Raw genomic sequence first — 13,100 nt, forward strand, 5'->3', positions numbered from 1 at the left:
GTGAGAGTGAGAGTGAGTGTGTGTGTGTGTGTGTGTGAGCTCTAGTCTCATTCGGTTTTATACAGTAGGTTATAAGTAAAACTTTAAAGAACAAACCTATCTGCTTTCCTAGCAGCTTATATAGTTACATACTTTTTGTAATTATTCACACACTGAATACTGAAATGCTGAAAAATCTCTAATTGGTCACTGATACACTATATGGGCAAAAGTATGTGCACCCCTGACCATCACACCCAGATGTGTTTCTTCCCCAAACCGTTACCACAAAGTTGAAGCACACAATTGTATAGAATGTCTCTGTATGCTGTAGCATTACAGTTTCCCTTCACTGGAACTAAGAGACTGAAACCTGTTCCAGCATGACAATGTCCCTGTGCACAAAGCGAGCTCCATGAAGACATGGTGTGTGAAGGTTGGAGTGGAAGAACTCGAGTGTCCTGCACAGAGCCCTGACCTCAACCCCACTGAACACCTTTGGGATGAACTGGAACACCGACTGAACCCCAGACCTCCTCGACATCCCAACATCAGCGCCTGACCTCACTAATGCTCTTGTAGCTGAATGAACACAAATCCCCACAGCCACGCTCCAACATCTAGTGGAAAGACTTCGCAGAAGAGTGGAGCTCATTATAACAGCAAACACAGGGGAATAAATCTGGAATGAGATGTTCAACAAGCAAATATAAAAGTGATGGTCAGGTGTCCACATACTTTTGACCATAAGTAAGTGTAAATCATGTGTGTTACAGTAAATCATGGGAGTGTTACAGTATTGGCATTTTGGTGGATCTTCACCCTTCAGTAAACACCATGGGTCAGTGTGGTGTGGCCTACGCAGCACCTTGTGCACACCGCTCAGTCATGTCTAGTTTTAAAAGGTTAGGTGCATATTTTTCCACCTACAAGGTTTATTTCAAATAATTTATTTTGACATTTTTCCCATTCCGCTTGCCTTTTGTTTAATATGTACTGTTTGATCAAGGGCTTATGGTCTGATTGTTTCCGTGAGGGCTTTTTTGCAGCCGTCTGCTTGTTCATTGCCAAAAATGCCAGAATGTCCCAGAATCCAGCAGAAAACTATGCTGTAATTGTGTCTTCGTAACTGGTTTGTTTTCATTAACATGTCAATAATTATGGGATGATCTGTCTTCAAAGATTCCAGTGCTTGGAGGCAGGCTTTTGAGTCAGTAAACACTATGAAGTTCTGTTCCTTTGCATTTTCACTTTGTTCCAGGGCAAGAAGTAGAGCACGGGGTTCTGCTGTAAAAGTAGAACTTTGGCCTGGAATACGAATGCCATTTCATCAGACTGAAATGGATGTATTATACTGTACAGTACGCTCTTTAGGTTGTAGGTTGGAAGTTGCAAAAAAAAGTTAAAATTTCGAAAACAAGAATGACAATCATTTGTTATTACTAATTTCACAGAAATCCTGCATCTGATTCCACCTCCAAAAGCAGCTAAAGTACCCTGCTCCATATCGCAACACTAATTCAACAAACCAAATCAACAGATTTTTAAAGTAAAGATCTGCAACACGTGCCTTTATGTAGCATGTGGTTTATTTGCAATATTATGCCAGCCATCTGAGAGACACAAAACAGGCTCACAACTGGACTTTGCCAAACAGGCCGATGGCAGGTTATATTGATTACCATGTAAATATTATGTATTGACACCACGTAAGGACATATCTAGGCTTTGATCCAAAAAGGATGTACAGGTCTAAAACCTAAATTATTACTGCTAATGCATTAATCAGTTTTTGTTGTAGAAGCCTTATACCATTTACTGTAGGCAGATCAGCCATAGCTTTTGGGAAAATTCAAATGATCCACTACGAAACAGTGCTGTGAGCTAAATAATGATATAAATGCAAATTCATTAATGCAGCCACTAAAATCACAGGCCCCACAGGATCAGTTAACGTTACCAATCACTCCTCAGGTATCACCGCAGGAGTTTCTCATGGTATCTCATGCAATCTGACAAATCATTTCATTACCATTTTGTGCATATCATAATATGTGCACCAATATCAGAGGTGTCCAATCGTATCCAGAAAGAGCCGGTTTTCATTCCAGCCAAGCACAAGCCACATCTGATAGTCTACTGAAAGCCAAGATCAACTAATTAAACAGATGGAATCTGGTGTGGCTCCTGCATGATTGGAAAAAAAAATCTTAGGCACACTTTGTTTTTATATAAATTTTGTCTTACGTAATTATTTAATGGCTGTTTGGGATTTAACCTGCAGTTTTTCCAAGAAGCTTGGCTCAACCTACCCATCAATCTCCTTAGAAAGAACTGTACCTAAGAGAATTTATTCACTTTTAAACACAAAGGCAAATTACGATATTGATTTAATTTTCTGATTGGATGTTTTACCATTTATTGCCCATTATAGTAATTATTTTGGTACAGAATTTGTTTAGATGTGCCTAAGACTTTTGCTCAGTTCTGTAGGTATAAAGCAGCGTAGTCATTAGAGGATTGTTTAGTAGGATGATCAGATATCAGAGCATTGCTAGCATACTGGCATCATTTTTGAGCTACTCTTGTGTTTCTCTAACTGGCCTGGTCTATCTGGTCCAGAATACGTCACTCTTCACATCTGACCATGCTTCAGTAAAAAGTCTTTTTTCCAGTTTTGTAGAGAGAAGACAACACAAAAACTACATTTCATGACATCCATAAACTAATTCTCCACAGGTGGCTTTTTCCACAGATGCAGAGTTTATATATAGTTGAGGAAGGAAATAATGCAGTAATGCTCCAGGCAATCGGTTTGACTGTGCTTCCAAAACATAGCAGCCATCTGGCATTCATTTCACATCAATGTAGACACATTCTACAAGAGGGGATGGATAATCCTAGGGGAAGATCTCTGGATATAAAATGTTTTTTTTTTGGTTTTTTTTGCAGTGATGCTTACGAAATAAGGTTCTACTTCTCTCCTCCTAACAACCAGGGGTGGTAAATATTACCTAGATACCTTCTGCTGTACACGCGCACACAGGCCAAGACCTACTGACAATGTCATGAAGTGACTGTATGATGTTATTTTCGATAAAAATACCTCTGCCAGCCATCTTTCCCTTTCTTTTTCTCACCTCACAAACACATACTTCATGCAGAGGTGTAGTTAGACGGTTGTATTTCAGGCCTGAAGCCCCTCCTGAAATATGTTTTTTTGTGAGTGGTTATCACACATTCAGCACAGCTGATTATATACGTCAAATCATGTTTTGCTCAGTATTTGTGATATGCTGATCATAAAAAGGTCAAAGAAGTCATCATTACAATTCCTCCATATTTAACGCCATATTTAACGCCATATTTAAAGACATCAATTGAACGGTTCCCATAGTTCAGTGGTTCATAAAACAGGACTAAGCCCCCTATCGTTCAAAGTAAAAGATTTCATTTAAAGGTTCAATTTTTGACAACCACATCAGATTATTTCCTGTTAACAAACATCTTACACTGGACTATTTTTGACTTTAGTGGTCCTAGCTACAACAGCACTACAAATGGCTGTTAGAAAAATGTACACAGAATGCTATGAAGACGTGAGGCTCGGGCTCGGGCCCTTTAGCCCAGAGAGTAGATTCATGCAGCCTGTCAGTGACAGTAGCGACAGGTGATTACACAGAGTGAAACGCCCCCTAGAGTGTGTGTGCACTGGGGCTAATAATGTTGAACCCAACATGCTGCTGATACATCTGTAACATATCATTAGACTTTTTTCCCCCAAAATGCCTTTGGCGGAGAAACTAAAAGGCGAGACACTACACATTGTCCAGTCAAAGCATAAATTACAAAAAAGGACAAACCACAGAACTGTAAGATTAGTGTTTCTTTGGTTTGAAATAAAACGGTTACAACTTTTCAGTTTACCATATTTGGACTTTTGAGGGAAAAAAGCATGAACCCAGTAGAGCATTACAGACTTGAAACACTTACAAAAAATATTGGAAATCACGAATGCAGCTTTCTGTCTGCCATTAAGTGTGTGTGTGTGTGTGTGTGTTATGGTTTGGCCCACTTCATTCTTATTTTGCCACTGATGAAACCATAATGTATTGCTCGACAAAGAAAATGTGTTTGGGTTGAGCAATACATTATGGTTTGATTCTGGAACTAAAGCTGCATGTAGCAGAGTGAAGGAACTTCACTGAGAGCATTACAGGAGGTTTTAGACTGTCAGTTACATCGCAGTACACACACCTTAGCTAATAATGATGGCTTACAAACACATTTGCCTAGGCCACATGCCTGTCACTGATGTATGTATTTTGTTGCTGGTCAGATGCACTGATGACATTCTGGTGAGATGAATTGTGTCAGGTATGACACGTACAGGTATTTTGTTAGCCATTCTGCTGCTTGTATTGGTACGATTGCTCCAATCTACCGCTGTCAACCCTCTGTGGCAGAGCTGATGAACACCTCAGTCCTATCTCCTGGAAATGAACTCCTGTAATTTTCTGACATTAATCACGCTCTAGGGCTCCTAGCAGGCGTCTGGATGTCCCCCATTCATCCCGTGGGCTGGGGCCCCAAACAGCCCACGGGACGCCTCACAGCTGAAAACATTGCTCACTGAACTGCAGCTACACTGTAGAGTGCAGTGGGTCCTGATGACACTGTCACAGAGGTACAAATTTCCTCTGACCCAAAAGGCTTTTTTCCCTCTTGGACAGAGGCTCCATTGAAACCACAGTTCAGAACAAGGGGGTCTACTCAACATTCCTCATTCAGAAGAAGGAAAGTGGTTTCTGTCTGATTCTAGACTTAAAGCCCTCCTCCTTCTTTCACCAGGAGAAGAACTACTGCGGTGCAGTTCACTAGCCCCAGGGCCCAAAACCCACACAGGCCTGGGCACTGACTCCATGGTGTAGCTGAAGTTTACTCTGAACTGTGGGAGCATGGCACTATCCAACACTTTAATTACTCCATTTAATCACACTAGCTTGTTGCTCCTAACCACTCGAACTCATTCACTCTATCTTGTTCCTCCACCTTTTACAGTCAAAGTGACGTTAGAAGTCACTAATGTTCAGTCCATTGACATCACTTACTGTGTTAAAGTTATTCATTTCTAACAGTGCAGCAGCCCACCAGCTTAAATGCAAAAGTATAAGAATGCCTTTACATTACATAAACATAAAAATGTAACTCAAAAGTGAAGAGAAACGAAATAGAATGAACTGGAAAGAGCAAAGCTCCTACAATGAGATGTATTTTTTTACCTCTTCTCCCTCTTTGACAACAAACTCAGGCTGGTAAGTGCTGAACTACAATAACTAGGTTAGCGAAGACCAGTGGTTCGGTACTTCTAATACTGATGCAGGCTAAAATGATTTCCTGTAAGGCCTTATTGCCATTTGTTTACCACAATAACACTGGCATTAACATCACCTTCACCTGCAATGGAAAAATTGTCCATTGGCAAAATACTGCAGAGACTAACTAATGATGGAGTCCAAGCAGAATAAAGGATATAAATTCTTCATGGACGAATTCATTCTCAGCTATGTGGGTAAAGTAGGGTTAACTGCCATTAACACTGATGATGAGCAGATGGATATGTAGCTAACTGACATTGTGTATTTACCACATTTCAGTTCATTTCCATTAATTAACTTACAAAATGATCAAAGTGTGGATAAATGAGAAGGTTAGTAAACTTTTATCACTGATCACATCCTTTTGTTAACATTTAGCTAGCTGCATTTCTAGTTCATTAAGAGCTAAGTTTAAACTCGTAGTGAGAGTGTTTTTGTTTAGTGTCATATGTACTCGACAGCAAGCTGGTAGTCAGAGATGCTACCGATTGACGTGAAGGAACGAAGAGCCACACAAACTGTTTCTTGATTCCACTTCAGTTCGCAGTTTTTCTGTGACGATGCGCATGAACAGTGTTACAGTTCATTCTTTCACTGCACTGTTGTTGCAGTAGCTTCACAGGGATGTAAAGTTGATGTAAAGCACAAAAAGCCCATAAGAGTGAACAGGCTGCAATTTATGATATATTTATCTTTCTTCTTCTAGTGTATTTAAATGCCACTATTTTTTTGTTTTTTAGCAACATCACTGATTGCTTTTTCAGGGCTGGTATTACAGCAGCATAATTTTTCTAACTAAATTAGGTAGGTTTAGTAATATTGTGTTTTTTGAGTTTCAGCAGAAAATAATTAATTGATGGAAGCTGCATTTAAGTGGTAACTACAGTAAAGTCACAGTGCACCTGTAGCTTGGTACACATGCAGCAAGAGTAACGTTAAGCACGTGTAGACAGCACTACTGGCCATAACAGAGCTACCAGGTTACTGGCTGTTTATGAAATATTAATAATAAGGGAGTATGCACATGCAAATACTTTATTTAGAAAAGCATCATGCATGCACATCTTGCCCAGGGGCCCATTATGACAAAGTTTTCTGCCACTGCTTTTCACATATTAAGGCTATCATGCTATTCATGATGTGCAACATCAGAACTAATTAATTCCATATCCCTATTACCCCAGAACACAGATGGATTTTGCCTTACAGGTATTCCTATTCAGAGTCCCACCCCTTAGCCTCTCCACTGTGCCACAAGTGTTCCTGAGATGCATACAGATACTGCCGTGTCTGGCTCCTGTGTGCCCTGCCAGGGATCAGGCCGCCACTCTTCTAGCACACATTATGGCCCGTGGCTCATGATGAACTGAAAAGAGCTCAGAATCACTGAAATGGCCGCAGCAGTAGTTCCCCTGGGGCTGTGGCTACAGCCAAAGCATCACAGACAGAGACGTCTCCTCATCTCAGAAAGAAGCACATGAGCTCTAGCTCAGTGGAGACGGCAGACTTTTCTCACGAAAGCCTCACTGAGAGCCACTCGCTTGATGGTACCTTCATCCGCCAAGTTGGAATGAATTATAAGCCAAATTATCAGTGTTTTATTTTTCTTTATGACAGATCAGGCTTGTCTGGTAGGGCTACAAATGTAATTGTATTTTACTCACAATTTTTGGCATCCTCAGTGCATTAAACATAACCGGGTGTGATGTTTGTATGCTTAGGCAGAGTTACGTAGAGCTAGCTAACTGGCTTACATTAGCTTTTTGAATTTATTTGCTGTGGTGCAAAAAGCCTTTTTTATTTAAAATGATAAAATATAACAGTGAATAATTGTGATTTCCATATATTGACCAAAATATTTGTAATTTGTTAATAATTTTAGCCATTATTGTACAGACTTCTTTCCTGGTGTACCATCATCAAGCCCAATTTTGACATTCCAAATGACAGACACTGTTTTCAATTATAAAGAAAAAAGTACATTAAAATTATAGAAGTTTCAGTGCAAACACTGCGGGAAAAGAGACTGTTTGCTGACTAAGCTCCTCTGTGAGCAATGAGAAATAAACTAACAAACCCATACACACTTGTGCACCTTGAGGTCATGTCTGAGTACACATTTCATCCAGGAAATCGCTGGATTAAAAAAAAACCCAAAAAACTAAACAAACAAACAAACAAAAACACCAGTGACGTTTTCTGTTCTGTCTCGTAAATGAGAGCATGTGCTCAGTCTTCATTACTCGTGTTTCTCAGTCTTTCAGTGCTTTATCCACTTTATGTATGCTTCTCTCTATGGCGTTGTTCCTCACCCTGCATTGCCTAAGGGCCAGTAGGAGCTTGTTCTCATCTCTCGGCCTCCATGGGCTGCTCAGAGGTCGTCTGCTGGCTAACAGCGGTGTGAGAAGGAAGCTGAGCAGCTGCCCACAGCCCCTGCTGGCTGGAGGGTGGTGTGGGGCCCACAGCCCAGTTAATGTAGGGAGGAGGAGAGGTAGCCATAGAGGCAATGGGACTGGCTCCGATACTCTCTGAGGCTCGGAGATGGGAGAACATGGCCAGAGCGTCTGGGAAGTTGGGGGGCGTTGCTGGGGTGTTGGCAGGTGTGCACATCTGGTGGAATTAGATCAGACATTGAATTAGACATGGAATTAGCATTGCCAAATATTGTCTTGTATGAGGAAATACTGTGCCTCATTTATCTTTTGAGTAAAGCTGTGTGTAAATGTTTGCAGAAGCCAAACTAAAATTTTCCACTGGATTTACAAAAGTTTCGGAAACACTGTTTTTTTTTTCTTACTCGCGTGTGTGTTTTGATCACCTGTCAAGTGCAAAGCGTGCTCCTGACACAGCTCATTTGCTTGTAGTGACGCACACAGTAGTTCAAGTACACAAACAGTTGGGAGCTCTGTTTATACAACAGCATTTCTTTTGTCAGAATTGAATGATTAGTTTAATTTGTCTTAATTAATGGGTTTTTGTGTTTCTTTATTTTTATATCCTTTAATTAATGGCAATAATTTAAAATGACTGGTTTCCACATAATATTCATGATGGTGCTCCGAGTCCCTGACCGAGTGAACTAGCATGAGGATGTGTTTTTTATAGAGACTCCAAAGTTCTTCTGTAAGTCGCTCTGGATAAGGGCGTCTGCTAAACGCTGTAAACGTAATGAAAATAAGTAATTTAAACTCTACAGTACATTCCAGATATAAAAGTGCAGTAATCTTTTCAAAGAATATGATTTGAAGTCCAGAAATCAGGTCGAGGATTACATTAGTTAGTCTTCTTATGTGTAAATTTACACACTATGAGCACGAGTAGGATAATCTTTTTCAGAATTTACAGGATATTCATTAATTACTTGTGTAAATGCTCGTACAAATGGTTTCTGCAATATACAAATCTGTTTATATCAGCTTGATAAATGAGGCCCAATATGTACACATATATATGTAATGCCTGGTATGGTGATAAAAATCTACTTGGCTACTTGAAACTAGAAAGTTTTAGAAGTCTAGACACTTTCTAAGACAGAAAAAGGTGATTTATATGCATTAAATGCAAGACACTAGTCAACTTGTTTTGCAAAGCGAGACACACTAACACACATAGCAGAGAACCACAGGGCAAAGTGCAAGACAATAAAGAGCCTATGATGAGGTAAACCAAGTGTAATGTATGTATGTATGGAGTATTCGCATTTACAAATATACTCATCCTTTTGAATAGAATAATAAAGTTAATCAGAAATACAGAATGTGTTAATTACACTGTGGATGATGGCATATGGAAGACCACTTAGCCAACACCCTCACTTTGAAAGAGGGCCTCTTTAGCAGGCGAACACTGTGCTATTTGAGACGGCGACTTCTCTCTGCCTTCCGCTCCCGAGTCACGCGGCTCATTCTTTCAGCAGATTTCAGAAAGCTTCTGCTCTGCTCGTTTCCCATGCTCGCTCATGGCAGGGAAAACCCCAGACTGATTTAGCACAGCTCCGTCCTGAGCCACAGTACACACAGCTGGCCAGGATCTGTTCCCCAAATATTGTACACAATGTACTAAAAACATGCACGTGCCAATCACTCAGATCAACCACAAACATGATTCCACTGTTTCGGAGATAAGCGTGGTGCGCTGAGCTGAAAGCACAGAACAGGAAGTTGGCACAAAATTATGAAGAATTTAAAGATGTTTTATTCTGGCCAGGTACATGACATGATTTATTCTACATTATTCTGGCCAGGTACGAGACACACTGACCTATTTTTCTATATTATTTGTGTAAGAAGTAAATATACTTCCTGTTTTTAAGGGAATAAATGAGAAACAGTCCATCTAGTAGCATTAGGAGACAGTGGAGACAGGAGACTGTAGTATTTATTCTGCCTTTATAATGCTTTTGTTTGTTTTGGTTTGTGAAGCTGGTGAACAGAACAATCAGAAGAGGCATGTTCTCTCACTTTCCTGGAGTCACCCTTCCTCCTCCTCCTCCTCTTCCTCACTCTCTCTCTCTCTCTCACACACACACACACACACACACACACACACACACACACAATGACTGAGACGTGTTTACAAAACTATTTTAAATGATACTACAGTAAATCACCTGAAAGCCCTGAACTGCAGTGCTACAGGAGGACAAGGCTGCATTGTGTCAGTGTGTTGATGTTTGTGTGTTTGTGTGTTTGTGCGGCTCGTGCACTCACAACATGGCGGAAGTCACCAAAACAAAACCTGAACCGTTTACAAGAAAAGCAGCAGTGGTTTGAAATCAGCTGATAAACTCACCATCTGATGGCCGTAGGGAATATTTGCTTCCTGAAAAAAGGAGCTAAGGGCAGTCTAGAAGACAACAGAGAGGAGAGATTATACAGTGGAATAAAATGAGAAGAGTGTGTCAGTGTTTGCTCAGGGTCCTGATTACATCCACAACACTTCACCTGCTTCTCCTGCCCAAATCTCAGTCTTAGAAACTCTAACACAGCCTGTGGAAGCTGCTGGATAAGAGCTGGATGAAGTGCTGTGTGTGTGTGTGTGTGTGTGTGTGTGAGAGAGAGCAGTAAACAAACTGCTAACCCGTACCTCGAACTGCCAGTGCGCCGCTTGGAGAAGCTGCTTCGCCTGCTCTGACGCACATCCGGCGATCAAAACAAACTGGTTTATCATAACCTGGTGCTTTAGTTCGTCCATGCTACAAAAACGATTTATTTCTCTATTCCAACGTTCCTCCCTACACTCCTTCAAACTCGACGGACTCAGTCATGCTCTTCTGCAGGGTTGCCAGGTATGCTCCACAAATAATCACCACAGTGACAAACCCAGTCCAGTGATCATAAACCACAATACAGAGAACTGACAGCTTTAATGCTCACAGTTCTCCTAAACTGTTTTTTCACCATTGTCCTAAAAGAATTCCTCCATCCATCCATCCACTCTCTGTACCGCTTATCCTACACAGGGTCACAGGGTCACGGGGAGCCTGGCGCCTTTCCCAGGGGACTCGGGGCACAAGGCAGGGGACACCCAACCCATCACAGGGCACAGTCACACACACACACACACACACAAACACACTCATTCACACACTACCGACAATTTAGAGAAGCGAATCGGTCTTCAGCGCATGTATTTGGACTGGGGAAGGAAACCGGAGTACCCAGAGGAAACCCCCTAAGCACAGGGAGAACAGTGTGCTAACCACCAAGCCACCGTGTCCTCGCCCCCCAAAGATCCTATTATTATTATTAGTTGTAGTTCTTCTTCTTCTTCTTCTTCTTCTTCTTCTTATTATTATTATTACTATTATTATTATTATTACTATTATTATTAGTAGTAGTAGTAGCAGTAGCAGTTGTAGTTGTTGTTGTTGTTCTTATTATTATTATTATTATTATTACTATTATTAGTAGTAGTAGTAGTAGCAGTAGCAGTTGTAGTTGTTGTTGTTGTTATTATTATTATTATTATTAGTAGTAGTAGTTGTTGTTGTTGTTGTTATGATTATTATTAGAAGTAGTAGTTGTTGTTGTTGTTGTTAGTAGCAGTAGTAGTGCACGAGTAGCAGTTATTGTTATTATTATTAGTAGTATATATGGTCATAAATAAAGACTATAGGTATAAGAATGAGTAGACTAATTTACAGAGCTAGGGTTGAGAACAGGGTTAAGAGGTGTATATGAGGAAAGGAGTGGTCGCTTTTAATCTATAGAGATAATTAATATTGTGTATGCAAAGCTCTCAAGCTTAACCACCGGACAAACACTCACTTGAAAAGTGACCCGAAGGAAAATGACGGATCTGGCAACGCCACCCTACTGGCTGATGCAAAGTGTTTAGGTTTGTAGGTCGGGTGTCCACAGCGCCCTCTGATGGACCAGAGGCTAAAGTAGAGCACTTACACTAATCCTAAACTAACATTATGACCCTGATCAGACTTGGTATTAACAGTAACATTAACACTGACACTGACATTAACACTGACACTGACATTGACATTAGTGGCATTTGGCAGATCCAGAATGACTTACAGAAGAACTTTGGTGTCTCTCTCAGTAAACACATCCTCACTAGGACACTAGGTCAGGGACTAAGAGTACCATCGGTCTAAAAAGCCTTTAGGGAGGTATTGAAAAAAACACAAGACAAGTTTTTTTTTTTGTGAATAACAAAGATCTTTATTGTCATCATTACCATAGTGTGCAGTACACAGTGTGATGAAATAACATCTCATTGCATAACAAGATGTAAATAAAGTGCAATAGGAAAAAGAAGCATGCAGTGATATGCTAATGGGAACCAGTGAGGTGAGTAAACAGGGGCAGTAGAGCATAAATACATCAATCAGAGAGCTGCTAATTTCATGTGTCTTGCATGCATTTGAACTGACCACTTGTGATCACATGTCATCAGTAATATACATTATTTTTAAACTGCAATATCAGGACTATTATAGCCAAATTTGTTGTAGTAATAATTCCTAATAATTCACTCTGAAAAGCAATTACACTGGTGAAAAGAACAGTATTGCTTTTCATTAATGACATGCATAAATCATAACTCCTAGGTCCTGCTGTGAGCTCTTAGTATTTTTAATCATATTAAAATTTTCATGTTGTAGTAATTCTGAGAAGCCAGATGATTAACATTTTAACAATCAGTAAGCCAAGTACAGTAGGGGTACTGGGCACATGACATGTCAGAGCTTCCTTTTCATACAGACAGATATACAGTATATGACCAAAAGTATGTGGACACTGGACCATCAGTCCCAATTGTGGTTTTTCTCCAAACTGTTGCCACAAAGTTGGAATTGTATAGGATGTCTATGTATGCTGTAGCATTACATTTTCCCTTCATTGAAATTAAGGTTCGTAACTCGTGCCTGACCTCACTAATGCTCTTGTAGCTGAATGAACACCAAAAAAAAACAGCCACGCTCCAACATCTAGTGGAAAGCTTCCCAGAAGAGTGGAGCTCATTATAACAGCAAAGGGGAAATAAATCTGGAATGAGAAATTCAACAAGCACATACCACATATGTGATGGTCAGGTGTCCACAAACTTTTGGACATGTAGTTTATAGTACAGTTAACTGTACAATTCATTATTACTGAATATGCTCTAAGAGTAAAGGTTGGTATCTAATTAATTTAAGTTTATTATAGTAATAATAAACTTGAGCAAGGCCCTTAACCCTCTCTGCTCCAGCGGTGCCGTATCCTGGCTGACCCTGCGCTCTGA

The 13,100-nt window shown here is 40.3% G+C and overlaps 1 protein-coding gene across 1 annotated transcript; it reads right to left on the minus strand.

Annotated features, from left to right (window-relative positions):
* Positions 1 to 7,103: 7,103 nt before the first annotated feature.
* Positions 7,104 to 10,685, minus strand: ubald1b (UBA-like domain containing 1b). Its single transcript, XM_026930185.3, has 3 exons — positions 10,443 to 10,685; positions 10,149 to 10,202; positions 7,104 to 7,967 (listed from the first exon to the last, which is right to left on the minus strand). Exons 1-3 carry the CDS (start codon positions 10,548 to 10,550, stop codon positions 7,704 to 7,706), a joined length of 426 nt encoding a protein of 141 aa, XP_026785986.1. The 5' UTR covers positions 10,551 to 10,685; the 3' UTR covers positions 7,104 to 7,703.
* Between the last annotated feature and the right edge of the window lie 2,415 nt (positions 10,686 to 13,100).

Source organism: Pangasianodon hypophthalmus, chromosome 23 (assembly GCF_027358585.1).
Source record: "Pangasianodon hypophthalmus isolate fPanHyp1 chromosome 23, fPanHyp1.pri, whole genome shotgun sequence".
NCBI classification, from domain to species: Eukaryota; Metazoa; Chordata; class Actinopteri; order Siluriformes; family Pangasiidae; genus Pangasianodon; species Pangasianodon hypophthalmus.